Source organism: Lingula anatina, chromosome 9, assembly GCF_051362555.1.
Source record: "Lingula anatina isolate TDL-2025a chromosome 9, LinAna3.0, whole genome shotgun sequence".
In the NCBI taxonomy this organism is placed as follows: Eukaryota; Metazoa; Brachiopoda; class Lingulata; order Lingulida; family Lingulidae; genus Lingula; species Lingula anatina.
This window is the reverse complement of record NC_141775.1, coordinates 12,944,120-12,971,323: the sequence shown is the minus strand read 5'-3', so window position 1 is coordinate 12,971,323 and position 27,204 is coordinate 12,944,120. Positions and strand designations below refer to the sequence as shown.

General features: G+C 36.6%; 1 protein-coding gene across 1 annotated transcript; it reads left to right on the top strand.

Moving 5' to 3' along the window:
* The first annotated feature begins 3,229 nt into the window (after positions 1–3,229).
* On the top strand, positions 3,230–24,663 carry LOC147759936 (uncharacterized). The gene is made up of 7 exons (XM_086995247.1): positions 3,230–3,636; positions 9,903–10,020; positions 10,636–10,838; positions 14,804–14,867; positions 15,579–15,658; positions 16,446–16,691; positions 22,055–24,663. Exons 1-7 carry the CDS (start codon positions 3,486–3,488, stop codon positions 22,396–22,398), a joined length of 1,206 nt encoding a protein of 401 aa, XP_086851373.1. The 5' UTR covers positions 3,230–3,485; the 3' UTR covers positions 22,399–24,663.
* The last annotated feature ends 2,541 nt before the right edge of the window (positions 24,664–27,204 follow it).

Here is a 27,204-nt window from a genome sequence, read left to right as displayed (position 1 = left end):
CAGTTATGTTTAATACGTTATTACACATTATATTTTGTTATCATTTCGTTATATCTTCACAGAAACCGTTAAGAAGGACACCGCACTGGAAAAAAGGAAAGGGCGATAGCAAGGAGTAATAACAGACTGTTATAACTCCTTGGCGATAGCAGCACTGAACAAGGGGAAGGTGTTGAAAGGGCAACGGCAGAAATATCTGACGAGGGGGTCTGCCAGGCTAAAGAAGTGCTCAAATTGATGTGTGGAAAATAATTTACACGCAAGGGCGATTTGATGTGTGGAAATAATTTACACGCAAGGACGATTTGAGTCCACAGTTGTAGATTAGATAATATCACGCTATTCTACATGAAAAATGTTAATATATCTCTTTTACGGTGATTGATTTTTACTTACTGTTTTTATATATATTGTTATTACAATGAGATCAGTACTTCTTATATTTGAACATATATTTGTATATTATTTTGCTGTGATCCCAAGTAAACTGATATGTTTTAATTCAGGCCCAGTCTTGTAAGTCCAATTTGGGGAGGGGAATGACCACAGTACGCGGGAAGCTAAGACCCCATTCCCAGAGATTAGATCGATCCAAACTAGATCGACCTAACTCCCTGGGGGTTCACAGTAAATAGCTGTCGGCCGAGCGGGCACGAAAGTTAATTACCCCCTTACAGCTTGTTGTAGGCGGGACAGACATTTAAGCCGGATTACCTGACAGTAATCTAGTAAGACTCCCCACGGGGATAGATCGATCTAAAATCTATGGGAATACGCCCTAAATCATCAATACACAAATCACAGAGTATTATTATCTCAATGATAGTAGGCATTTTAAAAACATCCCGAAAATCACGTATCACCGGGTATAATGTCTTCGTTTCACGAAGGGCGGAGAATAAACAATTGCATTCACAAGTCGCATGAATGGGGTGCTTCACGAATCACGCTAAATAAGATGAACGTTTCACACACCTCAAGAAATAAATAGCTGTATTTTCTACAGATTTATTCCAAAAGTACATTTTTCTCTTAGAATTTGAGAAGCATTTATTTGATTTTGATTAAATACTTTAAGTTAGTCGGATATTTTAGGTACATGTTGTGTTGTGTTTCTCTTGTTTTTAATTTTCCCATATTTTTAATGTTATTTTATTTCTTTAGCCTACGCATTTTGTAGGGATTTTGGTGACAATATTTCATCTTTCCTTGGAAGCTAGGCTTCATCGCCTTACTCAATGTGAACAAAAATACCTAATGAGTGTATTTTTTAAAACGGGGTCGGGCAATTAGGGCACACATAATTGGCATGTTATTTAACGAGCGGCCACCCTCTGCAAATACATTAAGTCGATGGATAAGTAGTAGTCGTTTTCGTTTTCATCATATGTTTACCAGATGTTGGATAAATAATGGATTAAGCTCGACTGCTTATGAATCTGTGACATTCCTATAATTGCACTTTTGCTTAGATTTTGTTCTGGAAAGTCGTATTTAAATTTGGTTCGTATTTATTTGCGTAATTATTTTACTAGGTAAATTTTTTAATGGTATTCGCTATTGTTTAGGGTGTGCGTATAATGAGTGTACAAAATAATACATTAATTAGTGTAAGATTACTTTCCACATGTGAAATATAGTAGCTGCATTGCGCTTTATAAACATAATTCCCACTGCATTGTAATGGTTATTGTTGTTTTTTGCAATAAATTACTATAATTGAAAATTCACAAGCCTTCCTCTCACTAAATGAAATGCTACTTGAATTTGAAACATTATCAGTGCTATAAGTAATTGAAATAACTATAATCGTTCTTATTTGATTAGAAAAGGGTAGTAAAGACTTACCTAAAATCGCCTTTATTTGATCGGAAAAGGGTTATAATGACATACCTCATATCGCATTTACTTCATCGGAAAAGGGTTATTAAGACGTGTCAAAAATCGCCTATATTTGATCGGAAAGGAATTGTAAAGAGGTTGGTTTTAGACGCCTATACTTGATCGGAAAGACGTAGTAATAGTGCAACTACAATTTTAAGCTTAGGCATAAAAGGGTAGTAAACCCGTAGACCCTGACCTTTCCGATAGAGCTTTACACCGTTGAAAAGGCTGTAAAGAGAATATTCAGACCCATTTCCTGAAGAGTAAAAGAGCTGAAAATTGACTTTTTGTGCTGTGTTATCGCTTATTATAGGCCTACTCTCTTTTTTTTTCGGGGACTGGTCTTCGTCGTATCATTCTTCCATGCGTAATGGCAAATATTTTTCTTCTAATAAAGTGTAAACGACACCGAAGGTAGGTACAATCTACCTCTTTTATTGATTGTGAACGTGTAAACAGCTAACCCTCTTAATGTAAGTTTTACATACTGGTGGTATAATATAGTCGTGGTTGGCTTTCACGCATTCCTAGGTGACTCACCAGCAATCTAGTGAGACTCCCCGGGGGGATAGATCGATCTGTGGGAATGGTCTCTACGAGGGCATTCCCAGAGATTTAGACCCCATTCCCATAGAATTTAGATCGATCTATCCCTGTGGGGAGTCTCACTAGATTACTGTCAGCTTAGCCGGCTTAAGCGTCTGTCCCGCCTACTAAACGCTGTAAGGGGGTAATTAACTATGGTGCACGCTCGGCTGACTGCAATTTAGCGTGAACCCCCAGGGAGTTAGGTCGATCTAAAATTTTATCTCTGGATCGATCTGAATCTCTAGGAATGCACCCTTAAAACGATCTTACGAGATCGACCTAACTCCCTGGGGTTTCACGTTACATTGCAGTCAGCCGACCGCGCACGGAAGTTAATTACACCCTTACAGCTTAATTACCCCAGGACAGACATTTAAGCAGGATTATCTGACAGTAATCTATTGAGACACCCCATGGGGATAGATCGATCTAAAATCTATGGGAATGCACCATATGATAGCAACGTGACGTCTAGAAGAACCATTTATCTTCGCAGGCACTTTTTATAGTACACATGGATGAAAATTCACCCTTTGTAAAAGCGAGCAATAAACCGAAAAACACGTTGAACTAACGCACCCCCCCCCCCCCCCATTTCACAAAGAGAACTATTTACACAGGTGTTTCAATACATTTGCCACCCCCATTGATTCGATCCCAGACGCAACAGAACACAAGACTTGGTGAAAGCAGAGTCATGTGACACCCACTGATAGAAAAGAAAGGGATAACAGAAGGGTTTTGCAACACCTTTACTTCGAAGTCGGGAGCTACGATATTTTGACAGTGTTTGAAAAGTGAAGTTGAACTGATTAACGTAGAACCTACGTTTTAGTCTTGGCCAAGTCGACTTGATGTGTATTTTTCCTTGGTGATGAGAAGAAGTCGTTGTCAAATGACTCTTAAAAAGTATTGACAGCTGAGTTGGACGTCATTAAGATCTACTTGTGGCCTTAACACTCTCAATCAGACGGATAGGAGCACTGACGTTGAGTTAACTCGTCAAAACAAGCATGGGCTCCCTTCTACGTACACGTAGTCACGTGTTAGGCCTTCTGGGACTGTTTTCAGTGGTAAACGCAATGGCGAAATATTCCTACACTGAAGTTTGGAACGAGGAATATGGCATCATGGTTACGTGTAAGGAGATTCAGTGTGGGGAAGGTACGTTGGAATAACTCTGTAAAGTTTGGGGATTTGTAGCAGCTATGGATAATATTCATTTTATAGGTGATTGCATCATGTTCTCGTTGCAGCGCCGTCGAATCAATGACTAATGGTATAGTCTAGTGGGTTTTCCACAAAATATGAATAGTAGGGGCATTTTGGGGTAAAAGTTGGGAACCAGGCTTATAGTCCTTAAACGAGACAGTAGAGTCATCACGTACTGATAAAGAAAATTTATGCGAGAAAAGGAAAATTCATTGACATCATTAATATTCTAAATCCTTCGCCTTTCATTGTGTTACCAGCACATTCCATTGCATTGAGTTTTTCACTCTCTGTTCTTAAAATATATTGTGTTAATCACTTTTCTTCACTTGCAGAGAATATGATACCGTAAAGACTAAGGGCGCATTCAGAACAAGTTGATCCACGGGCTAACAGATAAGTGAGGTCGGTCATATTTAGTCTGCGGATCATTTGTTCTGAATACGTCTTTAATGTAGTACATGACGAGCGCCATGTGAAACCTATCTGTGAACAATTCAGAACCAATAAGATAATAAACATGTATGCATGTAGGTTATAAAATAGTACGGTTGTACTAGTCTAGTGAGATTTTTTAAAAAAGGCTCTGCATAAGAAGCAAGGGGCATTTTGGGGTAAAAGTTGGGAACCATGGGCTTAGTAGCATAATTTTGGGATGCTGAATCCGATTAACCCGGTTCCCAAGCGAAATTTTGCGTTTTTAACGGTCTAATTTGCAAAAATACAAAATGGCCGCCAGATTTCCAATTTTCTGCAATATCTCTGGAACTAGACAGGCGAATATGACAAATGAAGTGTCTTTACCTATATTTTCAGGGTCGAGGAACATTATTAAGATGTTTCTGTAAGAATTAGATTTTTACAATTTTCCTAAATATGCAAATTAGGATCGCCATTACTGAAAAACCGTTTTACTTCTGTATCTATGTAACTAGGCAAGCAAACATGACAAATGAAGTGTCTACACCTATGTTCTCAGGGTCAGGGAATGTGATAAAGCAGATGACTTGTCTGATGGGTAGCACTGACTTTGTGAATCGTGTCCGAGTAGCACCTTTTATTGTTTCTTCCCTGTATCTGTCAAACACAAGTCAATCTGCCAATTGTTAGAATCTGCCTTCAGAACTGCTCTTACGTACGTGTCAGCCAAACTACCAAAGGTCAGTGCATTGTCAGGCTTTCCCAGTGAAATTGCCAGTGCTTGCCTATCAATTATAAGGCAAGGTGAGCAGAGGCAGATCTAGGATTATTTGAAGGGGGAGTCCGCGGATGCAAAGCCAACCCCCTCCCCCCCTGTTGAAGTGCCCGAAAAATTTTGGTATTTAAGAGGGCGAACGGTGCCATTTGGTAAGGTTTACAACTATGATTCAGCTAGTCAAAATTATAATTTCAAGAGGGGGACCAGAATTCGAAGGGGGGGGGGGCAGGGCCCCCTTGACCCCCCCCCCTCTAAATCTGCCACTTGGTTAGGAGTCATTCAGTTTAATTTCATCAGGGCAGACTACGTCTTCTGTTTACCTTCTGTTAATACAGATTGGGTCTCAATGAAATCGTTTAGAAGCTTGAGAAACTGCTCAGAATTCAAACTTGCTGTTAACACAGAAATGTTTTCAGTATCGTCAGTCATTTAATTGGATTCAATAGAATATCAGAAGATTAAAGCTTAAATTCAAGAAATTTTGTTAATTAAAATGAAACGATACCAATGGGTAACAAGTAATAAACTAATGGAAAAATCGCTGAAATGAATGAGGTGAGATGTCATGGTGTACTTGAAGTATACACAATACATATTGACATTTAATATGGAATATTTTAGTTCAAAAGTGTTGATAATAAATTAATTTTTTAGAAAAGTTGATCACATACCACAATTGTGATCAGGTATATGTGTATCCAGGTGTGTTGGTTATTGTTCATTAGGCTGCTTTCTCTGAAGCGCAATTATATTACGTAATATGTGTCAGTTTCTCTGAGCAGTCCTTTTTGGCTGGTTACAGAATGCGTATAAAAGGGCAGCAGTTCTGTAGAATAAGTCTCCATATTTCGGCAACGTCCAGTCAGAAGAGTTGATATTTTGCAGACTCTTAGCTGACCTTCTGGTATGTGAACAAACGGCAGCCACTTGCCACACTATTGTTGCATTATGCCAGAATAGACAGAAGCAAACTGCTATTGCCAGACAGCAGTTTCTAACATGTTAAAGAAACACGCCCAGACTGGTACATTAACCTAGAGACCACGGCCAGGACGTCCTAAAGTCACCACCAGAAGGGAAGACCGCTTGCTTCTGCAGTTATGTCGCAACTACCGGACAAAGACAACTCTTGCTCTACAAAATGAGTGGCAAATTACCATTTAAAAGCATGTTCCTAGAACTCTAGTGAATGCAAGGCTACTTTTAGCTGGTTACCTCTATGAACAGAGCAACATGGTGGGCTAGACGCCATTTGCGGTTCCAGCCACAGCACTGGGTTCATGTAGATTTTTACAGATAAGGCAGGGTTTGAGTTCCACCACCGCGATGGCTGAATCAGAGTCAGTAGTCTTCCAGACGAGTTACTGTGTCACCCTACAGTGACTTGTAGCCAGGGCAGTATCTGTGTATGGGCCGGTTTCCACGCTGGAGCCAAAACACTATTGGTGGCAATTGATGGAAACCTCAACCAGATAAAATACAGGGACATTTAAGAGAATACTTGCTTGCAATTTGCAAGAAGGTACTTCCAGGACAACTTCATCCTGCAAGATGACAATGTCCGACCACACCGTGCCCATGCAATAACTCCTTTTCTGCAAAACCAAGAGGTAAAAAAAGTTGTCTTGGATGACGAAATTCCCCTGAAATGAATTCTATAGAAAACCTGTGGGCATAAATCGCTAGCAGAATCAAGAACTTACCCGTCCAACCTTCAAATCGGCACAAGCTTAGGCAAGCTCTGACTAATGCGTGGAACACAATACTGGATCAAACTCTCAGAAACCTCTCTGGATGGATCCCTTGCCGAGTGATATCGAACATGATAACAAGTGTTTTTTTCATCCATTACTAATAGTGGGAAAAAATCAAAGAAAATATGTTTGAAAAAAATCCATTTTAAATATCAAGTCTGTACATTGCATCACACGAATAACTTGATTCAGCAAATCCTTCCATTGCATTAATAAGGTAATCTTTTTTTAAATCTAGGTTAAATGGGCAGTTGTGTGATCCAATATGTTTACATCCCAATGGCAGGGCAGTATTTAATTGCAAAATTCAATTCAGATTCGAATAATTGCTACAGTGTGACAGTGTAGCACTTATTGCTGATTTGGTTATAGTGAAAATGTCTTCACTTTCCCTAATGCTGAAAACATGGGTGTGGGTACTTCATATGTCATGTTTACTTGCCTAATTAACGTAAAAGCAGTTCTGAAGGCAGGTTCTAACTATCAGCAGACTGACATGTGTTTGACAGATACAGGGAAGAAACAATAAAAGGTGCTACTCGGACACGATTCACAGAGTCAGTGCTACCCATCAGACAAAACATCTGATTCATCACATTCCCTGACCCTGAGAACATAGGTGTAGACACTTCATTTGTCATGTTTGCTTGCCTAGTTACATAGATACAGAAGTAAAACGGTTTTTCAGTAATGGTGATCCTAATTTGCATATTTAGGAAAATTGCAAAAATCTAATTCTAACAGAAACATCTTAATAATGTTCCTCGACCCTGAAAATATAGGTAAAGACACTTCATTTGTCATATTCGCCTGTCTAGTTCCAGAGATATTGCAGAAAATTGGAAATCTGGCGGCCATTTTGTTTTTTTTTTTTTGCAAATTAGACCATTAAAAACGCAAAATTTTGCTTGGGAACCGGGTTAATCAGATTCAGCATCCCAAAATTATGCTAATAAGCCTGGTTCCCAACTTTTACCCCAAAATGCCCCTTGCTTCTTATGCAGAGCCTTTTTATGTACAGACACAGATGTGTCTGTACATATAGCCGTCATCTGCGTCTGTCGTCGCCGTCGTCGCCGTCGCCGTCGCCGTCGTCGCCGTGCACTTTTACCAATAACACGATAAATGGAAAACTGTTTTTTCTTTTGGTATGAAACTTACAGAACTGATGAATATTCATAATACGCAGGTCAAGTTCGAAAATCAGCATGATCGGGTCACTTTTAGGGAATTTATGCTGTTTTTTCACTTTTTTCAGCATATATGCAGCACTGATAACACGATAAGTGGAAAACCATTTTACCTTTTGACTTGAAACTTACAAAACTGATGAATATTCATAATACGCAGGTCAAGTTCGAAAATCAGCATGATCGGGTCACTTTTAGGGAATTTATGCTGTTTTTTCACTTTTTTCAGCATATATGCAGCACCGATAACACGATAAGTGAAAAACCATTTTACCTTTTGGCTTGAAAGTTACAGAACTGATGAATATTCATAATACGCAGGTCAAGTTCGAAAATCAGCATGATCGGGTCATTTTTAGGGAATTTATGCTGTTTTTTCACTTTTTTCAGCATATATGCAACCCGATAACACGATAAGTGAAAAACCATTTTACCTTTTGGCTTGAAACTTGCAGAACTGATAAATATTCATAATACACAAGTCAAGTTCGAAAATCAGCATGATTCGATTATTGTTAGGGAATTTATGCTGTTTTTTCACTTTTTTTCAGCATATATGCAGCACTGATAACACAATAAGTGGAAAACTGTTTTTTCATTTGGCTTGAAACTTACAGAACTAATGAATATTCATAATACGCAGGTCAAGTTTGAAAATCAGCAAGATCGGGCAATTTTTATGGAAGTTATCCTGTTTTTTGTTTTTTTTTCAATTTTTTCAGCACTTTTATAACACCGATAACATGATAAGTCTAAAAATATATCAAACTGAAAGATTAAAAGTTTGAATAGCAGCTTCATTGGAATTATATTTACCTCTGCCAAGGAGGTTATATTTTCACCCCTGTTTGTCATCAACATAACTCAAAAAGTTATGGACCGATTTTGCTGAAATTTTCAGGAACTGTCAGAAGTGGGCCAAAGAGGACAAAAATCAATAATAATCAACAATTGCTACCTTGGCAGAGGTCTACACTCTCGGAGTGCTTTTCTAGTTTTGTTATGTTTTCCTTTATAATTTTTTCTCAAACACTTGCATTTGTGACTTTTAACTCTCATCCGCCTGAGACTCTGACATTTCTGTATTTCCACGTAAGCAGTTGTATTGTTTTTTATGTCTTTAAACATTATGTTACTTATGTAATATTATTTTATGCACTGTCATCATTTTTCAAATATTGAGACTTACATCATGTGAATTTGAACTCTCATGGTCCTGAAACTGTAATCTTATTGAAAGGGTAGATTGAGACCATCTTCTGGGACTTCCGGAAGACAGTCAGGTTATTAAGTTTATATTGCCTGGTATCTATTTTTTCTTCTGTTGGAAGACCATCAAAATGGAGGATGGATCAAAATAGATACTTTGGAATACTGTCAGAGAATATCTCTGGGTCCGCTCATGTTATTGACCATTTTACTTGTTGTGCATGATTATAAAATTCAGTGTTGACTGATAGTGCTATTATAAGCATTATTTATTATTGCATCAAAATTAACAAAATGACCTTTTTTGCATCTTTATTTTCTGTTTTTTGTCTGTACATTTGACAGCTTTGCTGCCTTGTTTCAAAAATCTCACTAGACTAGTACAACCGTACTATTTTATAACCTACTTGCATACATGTTTATTATCTTATTGGTTCTGAATTGTTCACAGATAGGTTTCACATGGCGCTCGTCATGTACTACATTAAAGACGCATTCAGAACAAATGATCCGCAGACTAAATATGACCGACCTCACTTATCTGTTAGTCCGTGGATCAACTTGTTCTGAATGCGCCCTTAGTCTTTACGGTATCATATTCTCTGCAAGTGAAGAAAAGTGATTAACACAATATATTTTAAGAACAGAGAGTGAAAAACTCAATGCAATGGAATGTGCTGGTAACACAATGAAAGGCGAAGGATTTAGAATATTAATGATGTCAATGAATTTTCCTTTTCTCGCATAAATTTTCTTTATCAGTACGTGATGACTCTACTGTCTCGTTTAAGGACTTGAACTCGGTCATTTTATACGTGTATGACATTGCATTTCTTTATTACCAGTCAACTTGATTCAAAATTCCAGGGGAGTTTGCTAAGATCTGCAACCCTAATGATCGAGATTCCTCGCGCTGTGTCCCTTGTGAGGAAGGCTCCTATCAAGACAATAGCGTGAATCTCCTGGGTGATAAATGCAAATTAAAGTAAGTCACTAAATTCTGAATGGTATATTCATTTTGTGATGAGTTCACATTTTATTTTTTCGACTATGTACCGTACGTACGTGCATACATGTATGTGTCCTTGCCGTAGGCTGCCGGGGGAGGAGGGGATAAAATATGTTTGGGTATAATTTTAAGTGTAAGCCTTTCCCTTTCTTAAAGTCGCTCAAAACTTTTGATTCTTACATTAATCCTTACAAAAGTGCAATGTTAAAAGGGACAAACCTTGAAAAATATTAAAGCTAGTTGACCCCCATAAAACCACACGCTACGTTAGTCTTTCGTACAGCCAAATATTACTTCCAGAAATAAATTTTGATATGTGTCCCGTTCAATGTACAGGCTGTATACCATATCCAAAACCGCAGACAAAATGGGTTTAAAAGCTCTACCAGTATGTCTCTCAAAGGAGGTGTAGACTGTATAAAGTAAGATCTTTACATTCAAAGCTCGAAAACAGTTTTATAGTTCCCGATTTCCTCGACAGTTTTGGGTGAGACATGGAAATTACTTAGGATAGGCCTGTATATTTTTCTGAATATAAATGTAAATTTCATATAAAAATTTCTTTTCGGCGTTATATTTTTTTATTTGCAGAAAACATTGTCTAGATCAGAATCCAGACCTACAAAAATGTACGACCATCAATTACCCCGGGAGTTTGACCAGGGATGCAAACTGCTCGTGTCTTCAAGGCTGCACATTGCACGAGACACTCCATATATGCATGCCTGACGAGCGGCCTACCACGCCACGACTTTCTTGTCCCCTTGGTCAAACGACCAAGGAAAATAGCACAGGTGAGGGTGTTTGTTAGTATAAATATTTTCGATCAAGTGATAAAATAAGATAGATCTCTCTCTTGTTGGTTTTTATTCATTTATATGGTATTCTGATCAACAAATCAATTCAGTTATTAATTTTCCTTTTCAAGTCTTTTTTCCCCTGAAATTTGTAAACAGGCTGAATAGCGAAGAAAACTACACATGTAAAAAAGTAGGTCAATTGCCAATATAAATTCCCATACGATTATCGATTTTTTTAGTTTGGACCGTTTTAGGAGGAGGCAGAAGTGAGTGATGAATCAAGATGCCTGCAAAATATATTGGTTGCATAGAGTCACTATGAGGCAGAGTATATTGCAAAATTTTAGATACAGAAGTAAAATTGACCCACATCTCTGTAGAACTTTACAGATACCATGGCACTTTTTGATTTCACCCGCCTCTCCCTAAATAGGACAGACCGCGTTAAACTGTTCTGCTCCCGGGTCACGCCCAAATGTTGCAGACGATTCATAGACGTGAGAACTTGCGTTGGTAAACTGCACTCTACCGTCCAATAATGCACAAACTTTTTATGACGTAACATTGATTTTTTTGGTGATCCATGGCTGACTCTTGATTTATTTTGCTGATAATATTGAACCCGCTTTAGAGGAGTGAGCAGGACGCCATTGCAGGGAGCGGATTTTCCTTGGCGATTTTCTTTTCCTGGTTTTGGGCTCTGTACATAATTTGTTATTGCATCAGTTTATATTATCACTGTTACAAAAAGTAGGTTGATATTGACAGAATGAAGCTGATTAATATTTTTGTTACAGAACCATTTTGCGCTGTAGGCCATGGGTATGGAGCTAGTTTCGTCACTTTGGGGCGTGCGTTTTTCTTTTTCTTTGTTTTTATAACGTTAATCAAATTATGACCGTAACGTGTTAGACCTGTATCACGCTTGACTGCAAATTTGTAAGCAGCCTAAACAGCGACGATAGCCATACAGGTTAAAAAAGTAGATCCATTTACATTTCTTCATTTACAAAGTTACTTTACATTGTCATGGTAATTCTTTGCTACTCTCTTCTTTGTAAAATGTTTGTGTCGTGTAATGTGCAGCATCACTTGTATTATATTGTATTGTACGTAGTCTAGCTATCTATATATATTTTCATGTTTACTTAATGTATAGCGAATGCCTTGTGTGTGTGTGTGTGTGTGTTTAGATATGTATTTTTGTTGTCTTAATGTGGATAAAAATACGATTATTGATTCTTTAACTGTACTAGACGATTCAAAAACAAAATAGACTTCATATACTACCACCCAAAAATACACAGACTTTTTACGATTTTCCATTGATTATTTCCCATGATTAAGGTATTTCATTGTTACCGTGTCTGCAGCCAGGCTGAGGCAGACAAAACTTGTCTCGTTAGGACACCAGGTTTATTTTGCTGATAATACTGAACCCGCTTTATATAGAGGGGTGGTCAGGACCCCATTGCACGGAGCGGGACTTCTCTGACGTTTCTTTTCTTTCCTTTTTTGTGCCACCTACACAGTTTGTTATCGCATCAGTTTATATTATCGCTGTTACATTGAACAGTTGATATTGAACAGAATGAAGTTGATTCATATTTTTGTTACAGTACCGTCTTTACATATTTTTTAGTATTTGCTTTAAGTTTATATTCCTTCCATCAAATGAGTGCTGCATACAAATAACTTGCTTGCTGCCGCCATATATTTCTCATCATTCAGCCATGATATGTCATCGGCTGATTCAAAATCAAGATAAACATTAAATGTGGTTAATGTCACAAGTGTCTGATAAATTAGCAATTTATGATTGGGGATTGGCGATAGACTGATATCAAAGACTCTGCTCATAGGAGCAAAAAAAAAAAAAACAAACAAAAAAAAAAAAACAAAAACAAAAAAAAAAAAGAAAAAAAGAATTATGAAAATCTGGCTACAGTTTACAAAAATATTGGCAATTATGTGTTTGACGAGTATGTATCTTTAGCTGTTACAATGGGTCATATGCAATTATTGCCATAAATATGATGTCAATTACATGTGGTGAATATGATATTGGTCTATAAATCCCATAACATGTCTTCTCTTTTTGCAGGACCTTCCTAAGATATATTCTGAGAAAAAAACATTTTACCATTTTGATGATACATACTTTGATACATTTTTATTTAATTTTGTCAATGCAATAAGAAACATTCAATCAGGCCAAATATTACTTTGAAATCACCCACGTGCTAATAAGATTAATTACCATGTTGTGACTAAAATATAATAAAGGAGTTGTGTTTATGTATTTTGGTAGTGTCCATACTTCCCCCCCCCCCCCCCCATCTGTTTATTTAGGAATCACAGCATATTCTGTCTGATTTTATTATTTATGTATGTCCATACTAGCATTTATTTTGCAGGAAGAAAATAGTATATATTATTATGAAAAGATATGCAAGAATTTTGTGCTATATAATACTGATTTCAAAATAATAAGCTGTATATGGATTAATATTCTATGGATTAATGTAAAAGTTATATTTTGAGGGGGCACGGACACTGCAATACATGCATAATTAACACATGTTTATTTATTACCCTCTACCAGGACAACGGATTGATTTTCCACAGATATTCACAGATATGTCTACAGATAAATGGACAGTCATTTTGGTCTGATGCCTCAGCCAAAAATGTCCACAATAATAACTGCGGTCCTGGTAGAGGGTATACATTGTATACATTTATTATACTATCAGTGAATGAAGTATCAAATATGGATGGCAATAAATAAAGGCTAACAAGGAAAAGAGAAAGGAGATCTGAAGAAAAAATGATCAAGTATCAAAAGTTGTGTGTGTGTGTGCATGTGCGTGAAAATTTTTCTTTTTTACTGTCTGAATGAACACACTTAACTGTTTGTCTTGAGTGTGGTGTTTCTTTAAAACACTTTTTTTTTCATTAATAAATGTACTTATATCCTTTTGGTTAAGTATTACTATTATATATTTGTTTTGATATTTTTCATTTGATGTTGGCACAAATAACTGGTATACAATATGTTATTTCAGTTATAAAAGCATCAGTTACTTGAATGTGTAGTGCCATTACCGCCAAAAAGTAATTAATATTATGCTCTACCCTGGTAAAAGTTTCGGTGTCATAGTTTTAACAAAGCCTTAAAAGATGTTAATCTGCTTATCGGTTACGAAATAAAACGAGTGCAGAGTTTATATTTCTCTCAGAGTTTATATTTCTCTCAGTGTGAGCCCAGTTTGGAACACCCGATTGTGAAACAGCCGCATCTTTGCCTGGCTTGCAAAATTAAAAATTTATTTTTATTTTTATTGTCAAATTAAGTTATCCATTTTTTCTGACGATTGCATCTTTTGCGCTTGCCCAAGTGTAAAAAAGGTACACAAAAAAGTGTTCAAAATTTCCCCCATTTTTTAAAATAGTGACGATTTTCGTAGTTGTTGTTTTGATATAAAATCTAAGGTCCGAGCATAAACGTTACACTTGGGTAAATCACTGGTTTTTCTTCTTAGGCAAAACATGTAAATTGCATGCAAGCATCATGTTGATTGATGTAGCTTAGTTTTTAGAAAAATATATTTTAATCGGTGGTATTACAATATTTGCAAGCCAAATTTTTGAGAAAACGTTGTGACATTTCAATTTATCTAAAGTGGAAACAGTAGTGAGGTTCCTAAACCCGACCGATTCTCTGATCTCGCTGCGGTCGTTTTTGTTGTTCCGGTACCCGGCCTTCAAAGATACTGAACAAATCATCGCGTTTTTATCGAATTTCAAGACTTTTCGTCATACACGTTGCAAGTAAGCAGGTGTGTCGAACTTCTCTATGCTTTGTTTCGAAGAATTTGTAAAAAAAATATCAGAATGAAACAGTAAGTTACGGGATGAATTTTTTTTAATAACTATTAATATTTTGTATTTGTTAGGTTGTTTCCTCGTGTGTTCAGAAGGTTATTTCAAGGACGGTGACAGCTGCAAGCAACACACGAAGTAGGTAGCTGGTAGAAACTGTACGGTTATGTATCTTATTAGGTGGATACGTGTGCGTGGGGGGCGGTGTGCATGTGTCTGTTAGTGCAGCTCAGACAACCACCCCACCCCATTTGATATCTTTGGTCTAATAGACAATGATTTTTTTCCTTTTGTTGGTTTTTCATGCACACTGTATGTCGTAGCTAGTGTTTCAGGGCAATACTGTCACTGTTGATTTAAATTGCCTTGAGATTATGGTGAATTGCAGTACACCAAGTTTTTGGTGTACTGGTTATAAAAGCAATTTAGTACTTGGGTGATAACGTCGATATTTGTTGTATTCAAAAGAAAAAAACAAGGACAACCAATACCAGTGGCAGATTTAGAGGGGGTCGGGGGGGGGGGGGGGGGCTCTCACCCCCCCTCCCTTTGGTTTCTGAAAAAAAAAATCACACTAATATTACTCTCTTGAAATTAGCATTTTAGCTTGCTGATTTACAGTTCTTAACCGTTACAAAGGGCACCGTTTACCCACTAAAACACAAATATATTTTTGGCCCTTCAGCGGGCTCCGAACCCCACCACAAGGAGGCCGGGGGTCGGCTTCGAATCCGAAGCCTGTCATTCGTTAAAAAAATTATCCCTCCTTCAAATAATCCTGGACCTGCATTGAATACAATGTACGCATATTTTACCAAACATAATATACCCAATCGTCTCATGTTTCAGTTGTCGGAAAGAGGGAAAATGCTTGGAAATCAAGGGAAATGACACCACCAACAACATCTGCAGCACAGCCAACTTCTCAGGTAAAATATCAAATAAGTTATTAAAAACCCAACAAAAAAAAAACTAAATGAGAAGGACATAATTCGAAGGGAAACACAGGTACATTTTTATTTTTGTAACTGAACAAAGACTAGGCATTTAATAATTTGATAATTATATGTAAAAAATTTACGTTAGTCAGTCATTTAAATTTTACTTATATTTGGTCATTAACTCAGCATATGTGCTCTCTGTATAATTAAAATGAAAAATTCATTTATAGTAGTGAATTTCTTCAGTGGTTTTAAGCACACGGAGTTGAAATGTTTTTCAAACCAGAAGCCAAAATTTAAACTAATTTTTGTGCCATTACTAGGGGAGACCGGGGCTAATTGGACCCCGGGGTAAGTTGCCCCCCCCCCCCCCCCCCATCAATTTATGACAAAGCAACTATGGGTAAAAGAATTGATCACATCATTTTGTAAAGTGACCGAATCCAATAGTGCTAAGAAAGCGTCGGCAGTGAGTCCGTATGAAATAAGTTAGCATTTTAAAGTACTCACTGCCGACGCTTTCTTACTAAAGAGACTTGACGGGGGAGGGGGCAACTTACCCCGGGGTCCAACTAGCCCCGGTCTCCCCTATTTTATGTTTAGGGTGTCAATCACACATTGAAATATTTGAGTTCAAATAATCATGAGTTCAATTGTTAATTAAAAAAGAATAAATTTTAAAAAAGCTTAAGACGTAATTTGGAATTCATTCTTTTTAATTAAAATTTCTAAGCACTCGACATTCAGCATGACTTTGCGCAATTTCTTATTTCAGATTGGGCCAAGGACTGCAACCAGACGGGTCCTTCACAGCAGCAGAAGTCTGAAGGGCCTAAAATGCTAACGGTTATACTCTGTGTGACGGTTCCCATGGGTGTTATAAGTCCACTAGCCATTATTGCTTACTGTGTCAAGAAACGAAGGGATAAAAAGCGACCAAAAAAAAAGAAAAAAATGAATGGCGGACAAAATGGACAGGAAGTTCTGGCCCGACTGACCAATGAAACTTTGGAAATGGAAGGTAATTGGGATTTGAAAGAGTTCATGATATACTGGTGTATGCTATAATACTGCTACCTTTTCAGAATTCTTCATTTCTTAATGAATAAGATCACGAGTTAGATCGGGGTGGGAAAACCTTAAGTGTGAAATGTGTGGCCTCTTGCTTTCTCGCTCTCTCTTTTGAAACTTGCTATCAAAATTTGCAGTATGCACTGATGTGTTTACTAAACAGCTCCAAAGCCACGATTTGCTACAAGTCGTCCAGCTTTTACACGAATTTCAACTGTGATTTTTTAGAGAATTTTAGTGCTATTCTGCGTTATGAAATACATGAAACACATCCTTGTAAGTTTTAAAACACCACAACTTGCTTTTAATACTTTTCTAAAGTAAATAGATGAACAGGCATGTTTAAAAATAATAATAATAAAACGTATGTTCACGAATTACCGTGTACGTATAAAGGCACATAAATGAATTAACTGACGATTATTGTTATTTTTTGTGTGTATTATTAAAATGATGAATAAATATATGTTCAAATGCATAAGTATAAATATATACAAGAGCCAACACACCCGAACTAGATAAAAAATGAGAGAGAGGACGGTAGCAATAAATGTTTAAGTAAGAATGACAAGATTGAGTAATCTCTATAAAAAGATGGATGATATTCTTGTATATTTCAGCAGTCACAACGTGGGAGGAAAAATGGGCCACAGACGCGACTGTTTTGCGGGCTTTGGGTTATAAAGGCCAGGGGACCATATCACACACCATACTGCAAAGAAATGAAGGTAAGTTGAAACTTGAAAAAGATACATGGGGCGAATGACACGTGTACAGATTAGGTGAACATGTACCCGTTTCCCCAAAAAGTGACATACTGGGGTAAACCATTTGGTACACGCACGTACTCACACACACACACACACACACACACACACACACAGATACTGATGTGACTGTTTCCATAGCGACGTATTTCATTGACCCATTTTTTACCTTAGATTAACAAGAGATGTGGATGCTTGAAGTATTTTTTACTAACTGTATCATGTCTCTATTTGTGACTACAAGGAGCGTGAAATAGTGGCAATTTTGGGGCAGTACTTTTTGATAATGTATGTATCTAATCATAGTTTGGTTATTTATAGTTTATTTATTTATAGTATGTGTATTTATTTACAGTATATCTACATGTGTTTATTTTTCTCATTTGCTAAATAATGGTTCACAAAGAGTTTTTTGCAAACAAAGAATTGAAAAAAAAATATATATATATATATTATATATATATATATTTTTTTTTTTTGAGAGTTATTGTTTTTCCTGTACGAGTATATATACGTCTATATCTCAATTTCTCATTCCATGTACGTGCTTATTTGACATTGTCTGTTTCTTATAAGGTCACATTGGTTGTGGGACGTTCTATAGTAAGTTTTCTTGTTTCCTGGTCTGGAGTTGGACTTCCCGAAACGTGTCGTTGATCATTGTAAGTTTTTCCGAAATTTGTTTTAAGATACCTGTAGCATGGGGATTAAAAAAGCAAAACAGATACAGAAGAACGACCTGAGGACCACCAAAGACAAAATTAAAAAGTAAACCATACCGTACATATCAACATATAATCCAACTGGAAACCTACCTTTGGTAAAACAAGATGACAAAATGGATGAGATACTAACTGAAATACAGATTATAAAGAGTAAGAGACAAAGCCCATCACTTAAGCAAATTTAAGCCTGGGTCACACTGCTCTTGCAACCTTTTGGCAACCTCTTTGCAACCTCAGTCGCAAGGAGGTTGCCATAGGTTTTAAAGTGGTCACATAAGGTTGCTAACAGGTCGCCTGCGATCGTTGACACATGAAGGCCATTTTTTGTGCACCGACAACCAGTGCGACTAAAGATGAAAATTATCGGTATCCTAAAGTTTGCCTATCGGTCTCTTCTTGGTTGTCAGTAGGTTGCTATAACCAGTAGCATACCATTTGCAACTGCACGGTCGATTGACCGTATTTAGTCGACTGGTCGCTTACAAGTTTTTTAACAGTCGCAAGTAGTCGGCAGCAGGTCGCTAGAAGGTTGCAGTTGTAACTGCATGGTCGATTGACGGTCTTTAGTATCTTGGTCGCTTACAGGTTTTTTACCGATCGCAGGCGTTCGAAAATATGTCACAGGAAGGTTGCAAGCGACTGCAATAAAATAGGCGTAGGATGGTGGTCTATTTGGGCAAAGACTTTTTTCATAATTTGTTATGTAAGCCTTCTAAATATCAAGGTCATAAATTATAATATTTTAGAAAAAGAAAACATAAATTGCATTTGTTGGCAATATTTTATACCAATTGCCAAGGCTTTCATATACCAGGTATTTCACACTTACGAAACCAAAAAAAGTGATGATAAAAGCAATGTACGATTTTTTGACGCTACGTTTATTTATTTAATCATTTTGCGAAAATCATAGGTAAAATGCCGAAAACCTCAATTATATATCGCTGTATGTTATTTGCAAAGCCATGTTATCAGAGTAAACAATGAAACAAATACACGAATGCAGAGAAACGGAAATAAAAGCAATTGAATCAGCAAGGTATAACTGCTATTTAATATAATAATTTCAACAATCAAAATTATCCACAAATAATTGAACAAATCGTAAAATGTGTCCAATAGACTGAAATAAAAATAGTTTCAGCAGAAACAATTTAACATCTTTCCAGTGCTTGGTATCCTCACTACAAGGATGAGAGTGTAAAAAGTACACGATGCGCATGACTTGTCACTATTTAATTACGTTGTATTGTAAGTGGCTAACGCCTAAGGTTAAAAAGACAAAGGGAAAACCACACATTCGGTTGCAAATCAGTTGCAAAGCAGTCGGCGACCTTTTAGCAACCGGTTGAATACCACAAGTAGGTTTTTTTGGTGCTGCACCGAAAACCGGCGCAACCGGATATTAACCCAGAGTTCATTTGAAAACCACTTTGCTAGTTGTTGTAACCGGTTGCCTACCTTTTTGTAACCGGTGACAGTTGCAAGTCGCAAAGAGGTTTTTTGTTCAGTGTGACCGTAACTGCACAGGCCTTGCGACCTCAAAGAGACCAAGTATTCGACCAAGAAAATATTAAAGAGTATTATGAGATTAATAAGGATTAAAACGTATGCAAGTTTATGTTTTTATTACAGCACTGGTTTCGTTAGGTGAGGGTGTAGTCTTTTCAAAAGGTCACAGAACATTGTTGGTTCTATTTGTAGGAAGGATATGAAAACTTCCCGGTTTTCAAGTTGAAGTTCTTTCATCAAATGTTTCTAATCGCCTTACAAGGGGCGTCTTGCAATCCACGGGTTCACCCAGTATTTTCGAGTTTTTTTACTCGTTTTATTTATTAGGTAAACAAAGTCAATGATTATAGCAGTTCCGTCTTTCTGAAAAGGAGTCGTTTTACTAGAACATTTTTGTCTTTTGAGAGAGGAATTTATGGGAAAGCAGTTACTGTCACAAGTTGGCAACATATATGTTCTGTGCGACCTTGCTGCTACCAGTTGACAAGCGATTGCTACAGTCCTGCAACCGGTTTTCGGTCACCAAGTGGTTGCAGACAGGTTGTGTATCGCTCGGCAAACAGTGTGCGACTGGCAACCTTTAACTGGAAGATGGTCTATAAGAGGTTGCAGATACCATACTGCAACCTAGTTGCAACCGGTTTGCGACTGCTTGCCGATCAAAATTGTCAATAGCTTCTTAATTAGCTTGCAAAGTGATCGCAAGCGACCGCCAGATTTTGTGGTTGCAAAAAGGTTGCAAAAAGGTCGCAAGCGCAGTGTGACCCGGCCTTTAAAAAAAGCAAAATTTGACAAATGGACAAATGTGGAAACCTCAACAATACGAGTACCGAAATGTGAGGTACCCAGGTGCGGCACCTGCACACTAATTAAAGAGGGGAGCCATCTAACATTTAAAAATGGACTTACATTTAGAATTAAACACCCATTCACCTGCACTAGCTCAAATTTAATTTATGTATTAACTTGCAGTGGATGCGGTGAGAACTATATAGGACAAACTGGAGACACTCTCCGACATAGAATGACCGTTCACAGACAACAAATAAGACAACCTAAATATCAGTGCACGGCTGTGAGTGGGCACATTAGGGAATGCTCTATGAACAAAAACAAGGACTTTACGGTATTCCCCAGAAAGGGAAATTAAAATATATATATATTTATTAATAAGTATAAACCTACATTAAACAGGTAACATCATTGGTAAAAGCAACAATCAAGTACCCATTGTTAGAGACATCACATTGAGCCTTTATGACATCATATAGTAACCAAAATAACCAAACCCTCTGAAGATGTAATGATGTATAGTCTAGTAGTGAAACCGGTCGGGGCAAAATAGCTGCTGTTCTTTTTTTCTTTTTATCATATATATATATATATATATATATATATATATATATATATATATATATATATATATCCGTACAGGAAAAGCACTAACTCTCTCTCTCTCTCTCTCTCTCTCTCTCTCTCTCTCTCTATATATATATATATATATATATATATATATATATATATTGGTTTGTCTGTCTGCGTCGTCGCTATCGCCTTTGCCGTCGCTGCCGACACATGACGTTCGCCCCATAACTGCCAAACTGTGTTTTTTGTTTTACTTTAAATTTACTGAGTGGTTTTATTTGGTAAAAAGACAGATTACTTTCAAAAATCAGCAGGATCGGTTAACATTTACGGTAATTTTTTTTTTTTTTTTTTTTTTTCACAATTTTGGTGACATACCTGCCAAACTGTATTTTGGATTATTTTAAATTTACTGACTGGCTTTGTTTGATTAATAGATAGATTGCTTTCGAAAAAATCAGCATGATTGGTTTACATGTACGGTAATTATTCTATTTATGATTTATTATAACGATTTTTACCCCATAATTGCCACACCGTATTTTGTTTTGCTTTGAATTTACTGAACGGCTTTTTCGATATTATATAGAGGAAGGTTGCTTTTGAAAATCGGTATTATCACTTTATTTTATTATGGTAATCATTCTGTTTTTTGTGTGAAATTTTCATTTTTCACACAATTAGAATTTTTAGTGGCTTTTATATCACATGCTAGAATCACTTGCTAGTTTTCAATGTCCGTGTTGGGTAAGAATGATTATGCTTTTTAATCATGTAACAATGCATCAAAACATTATTTTGTACTTTTTTTCTGCGTAATGTCTGAGCATTTGACAGTTTTGTTTCCTGTATAATGCCCGTATATTTGTCAGCTTTGCTATCTAGTTTTAGAGTAACTCGTCGAATGAACATTGACATTGTACCTATACATCTTTTTTTATCAGGTCTTACATTTGAGAAAGAAAATTCCACAGTGACAGTAGAAAACCGAGACGTGACCGTTCATGCGTCTTTGTCGGACGTACACAAGACCGCAAAAAGTCACGACCATCGTCAAGACAACCCACCTCCACCTCCTTGCAAGTCGGTCTCCGTCAACGAAATGCATCAGGGCAAGCAGCAGCGTTCAATAATTACGACGGCAGCGTCTTTGGAAAACGGTCTGTCGAGCTCCGACGTCATGGCAACATCGATGACAGTTTTTTCTCAGAGGGCGGGCAGTAGTGGTGACAGTAAGGACGCGGTGGACATGGAACGCAACGTGAAGGGTAAGGAGACGTGTGTGTGATACAGCTATAAGCAGAGAAGAGCTTAGCATCCAAGTTGTCCTACAAAACGACATTGCAAACAACCAAAGGGTTTGCTTTGAGAGACCAGAAGATTTGCATGACTGTCGTTATTTTGGAAAAATAGAAAAATGAAATAATATCGAAGCATATGTAGTCGACATCTTTATTGTGTGGATTTAAATGCTCATTGAAAAATGTTTGGCTTTTGTTTAAGCACTTTTATTGATGACTTGTACATGTAAAAAGCGAATGTTTTACATATGTTGATAATGAAATTGTTTTGTGCATACTAAAGATTTATGCCAATTTTCTCACCCTGTATTTCTGCAGGCAGGTTTTAAAGATAACTTAATTTAATCATAGCTTATATATCTGAGATCAATGTTATTTTACTTAGAAAAAACGACTAAGAGAACAACGGAAAAATAAGGCATGTTACCCGCTTTGAAATTCAGTGTGCTAGGAGACAAGTTTTAGTATACATGAACTGTATTACAACGAACAGGTACTATCTTAAATCGTGTGTATAATGAACACTCTAATCATTAAAAAGGTTCAAAAAGGAGTTGGTAGTAAAATGTAAATTGAAACATCTTTAGAAATGTGAATCAGCCTAACTATGTAGGTTACTAAGAAACTGTTAAAATGTGGTTCTGGTGAACATGGTTATTCCTTACTCGGTCAACTGCTGGCAAAACTCGCGTTTGAACGTAACAAGGGGTTTTATTGGGGGGGGGGGCGTGTTTGGTCAGCATGATTGGTTTACATGTACGGTAATTATTCTATTTTTGCTTTATTATATCGATTTTCGCCCCATAATTGCCACACCGTATTTTGTTTTGCTTTGAATTTACTGAGTGGCTTTTTATATAGAGGAAGGTTGCTTTTGAAAATCAGTATTATCACTTTAATTTCATTACGGTAATCATTCTGTTTTTTATGTGTGAAATTTTCATTTTTCACACAATTAGAATTTTAAGTGGCTTTTATGTCACATGCTAGAATCACTTGCTAGTTTTTCAATGTCCGTGTTACCTGTTGCAAACAACCAGAGGGTTTGCTTTGTGAGACCAAAAGATTTGCATGTGTTTTGACGTCCTTGCTATATTAATTTCCAGTTAGTTGTATGGTTTTGATTACTTTTATCGTATTAATAAGAATACGAGATTAATATGTTATTTATTATTTGTGGAGTCAAGGTGTTGAAGACGAGAGTTCCGATAATTGTAAGCCACTTTAAAAGGATTACGAATTACGGTAACAATAAGAGCTATTGCTAATTCTTGACTGTCGTTATTTTGGAAAAATAGAAAAATGAAATAATATCGAAGCATAATGTAGTCGACATCTTTATTGTGTGGATTTAAATGCTCATTGAAAAATGTTTGGCTTTTGTTTAAGCACTTTTATTGATGACTTGTACATGTAAAAAGCGAATTTTTCACATATGTTGATAATGAAATTGTTTTGTGCATACTAACGATTTATGGCAATTTTCTCAACCTGTATTTCTGCAGGCAGGTTTTAAAGATAACTTAATTTAATCATAGCTTATATATCTGAGATCAATGTTATTTTACTTAGAAAAAACGACTAAGAGAACAACGGAAAAATAAGGCATGTTACCCGCTTTGAAATTCAGTGTGCTCTAGGAGACAAGTTTTAGTATACATGAACTGTATTACAACGAACAGGTACTATCTTAAATCGTGTGTATAATGAACACTCTAATCATTAAAAAGGTTCAAAAAGGAGTCGGTAGTAAAATGTAAATTGAAACATCTTTAGAAATGTGAATCAGCCTAACTATGTAGGTTACTAAGAAACTGTTAAAATGTGGTTCTGGTGAACTTGGTCATTCCTAACTCGGTCAACTGTTGACAAAACACGCGTTTGAACGTAACAAGGGGTTTTATTTGGGGGGGGGGCGTGTTTGGTCAATTCAGTATTCACAGCGAAAGAAGGTGCTTGCGGTGCCATACAGTACAGATATACATGTAGTGTTTGATCTCATATAACAAAGGACGCTTTTATCAAGAAACCTGTAGCCAAGAAAAGGACGATAATTTTTCAATGCATTACAGGCGTAAGTGCTTTTTTCTCTTTTTGTTAAAGAGTGGTCGTCTTTTTCTTGGTTTCGTGTTCACTGTAGGGCATGTCCAGTGCATATTATTACGCAGGACATTCTATTGCATAGATTATTATTTTAATCTTTTAAGGTGCAAGCAACATTTATTTATATACAGTGTGAATATCTTGTCATTTTATCACGCAGTGATGTGAGTAAGAATATAGTTGTCAGTTTACTTGCTGTTCTTAGTGCAAAAGTACTTAGTCAACTCCAAAGAGCACCTGTCAAGGCTTGCTAGTTAATGGCTCCTCTTTTCGGTGTTACTTAAAGTAGCCTTTATTAAATAACTCTGTCATTCAAGATTACAAACCAAGTGTCACCACCGTTATCTTCAGTATATATGTCACTTTAGCTGTCTCCCAGGGACACACAGGTCTTTTAACTTATTAGTCAGCTTATGTATTTATTATCTTTAAGCTTTCACTACTTATTATATAGGTTTCGGGTCTACATAGTTATTACTTAGCCATGTACTTGTTTTTTCTAATAAGAGCCAAAAATTAATATTCAGTATTGGATATAATAGCTGTTTTCTTGTTGGTCCGCACATATACATATTGTAATACTGATAGATTTTGATTGTATAATTAGATTGATGTAGTCACTTTATATTGTATAGAAAGGATCTTGCAGTATAAATACGGCTCTTAAACCGCTTTGGAGAAAGAATCACTTACCATTAGAAAGACACCTGACGTTTGAGACGCGGGCGAAACCAACCGAGGCGCCGCTACATCAACACCTGTGACTAGTGTTTTCTGAGTCTTCAAGACATAAAGCTGTTAGAGAGCCATATAGCACGCTAATTTTTCATTCGTTCTTCCGCATGAAGATACCACGGGTTTACATAGTAATCACTTTGATATTATATATGATGAGACAGGGCACAGTGTACACGAAAGTCCTGGGGAAGCTGTTATAGATTTTGTGTATTAAGTATATTTGCAGTAGATGCGTGTGCATGTATAATAATGGTATCTCACTCTTATAAGTTCTGAGTACGCTTGTGCCCTTCATTTTGCATTCCCAGCGGGCAAATTATGTTGTTTTAACGTTGAAACAAAGTTGAACCATAATGTTGAGAAGACATTGTATAAACGATGGATTTGAAAGTTGTGTCAACCTCAGATAACAACGTTGTATCAACGTCAGAAAACAATGTTATATCAACCCCACCCAGCGGGAAATTAGCCTGGATGTGTTTAGCAGTAGGACATTTTTGATGGCTAAAAATATGTAGGGTATAAATGTTTGGCCTTTAAGTTAAAATTTCCAAGGTTTAGATTAATATATATATATAGTTATTTTCTTATATATATATATATATATATATATATATATGAAGATAACTACAACCTTATATATACATATATATAACAAAGTCACAGTCACCTCAGCCTGTCTATCTATAATAGCAGGTTACCAAGAACTGTTAACTCCATCACATTTACAGCAACTTATTATGTACAGACACAGATGTGTCTGTACATATTGCCATCACCTGCGTCTGTCGTCGCCGTCGCCGTCGCCGATCATGTCGCCGTCGCTGTCGCCGTCGCCGTGCACTTTCAGCGTTAACACCATAAGTGGAAGACAATTTTACTTTTTGGCTTTATATTTACAGCGCTGACTAATATTCATAAAACGCAGGTCAAGTTCGAAAATCAGCATGATCGGGCCATTATTGTAGAATTTATGCTGTTTTTTCACTTTTTAGCACATATGCAACACTGTTAACACATTTCAAGGAAAACCGATAGGCCTGTTGTCATGAAACTCACAAGAGTAATCAGTCTTACTAAAACGCAGATCAAGTTCGAAAATCGGCATGATCGGGCCACTATTTTAGTAATTCTGCTGTTTCTTCACTTTTCAGCATATATGCAACACTGTTAACACATTTCAAGGAAGACCGATAGACCTGTTGTCATGAAACTCATAGGAGTAATCAATCTTACTAAAACGCAGGTCAAGTTTGAGAATCGGCATGATCGGGCCACCATTTTACTAGTTATGCTGTTTTTTTACACTTTTCAGCATATATGCAACACTGTAAACACAATATAAGGAAAACAGATGGGCCAATTGTCATGAAAGTCACAGGAGTGGTCAATTTTACTAAAATGCAGGTTGAGTTCGTAAATCAGCATAATCGTGCCATTATTTTAGAAGGTATGCTGTTTTTTCACATTTCCTCAGATTCAATTTTAGGCATGTTAACAGTCTCATTATTAAACTAATAAGATATGTGAAAGTGTTTGTTTGACATTCCCTGCATCTTTACAACATTGTTAGTTGATTTTGTAAAAATGATGGTAAACATGTTATCGTGTATTGTGTAAAGTTTCAAAAATGGAAATAAACTCATATCACTGCAATTTGTCAGATTCAATCATTCACTATGTTCAGAATCTCAGAATGGAAGAAATTGGACATTTAACACTGCTCTATTGATACTTTCTCATCTCATCAATTTTCTTAGTTGATCATATAAAAATGGCAGTAAACTGTTAATTTTGTTTTACGTTAAAAATTGTTAAAAATGGGGAAAAAAACATTTCAGAACAGTGCTGTCTTGTTTACATTTTGGCATTTTCAAGTTGTGACTTTGAAGTTCCATGGGCCTGAAGACCTTTGCTAGTCACATTTTCTGAATATCCATGATACTAATATT

Bases quoted from the DNA above. Each gene is read 5' to 3' on its own strand.
- LOC147759936 (XM_086995247.1), top strand. From the start codon at position 3,486: ATGGGCTCCCTTCTACGTACACGTAGTCACGTGTTAGGCCTTCTGGGA. The intron at 10,021-10,635 runs GTAAGTCACTAA...TTTTATTTGCAG, and splicing joins GGTGATAAATGCAAATTAAA to AAAACATTGTCTAGATCAGA. The intron at 14,868-15,578 runs GTAGGTAGCTGG...CTCATGTTTCAG, and splicing joins AGCTGCAAGCAACACACGAA to TTGTCGGAAAGAGGGAAAAT.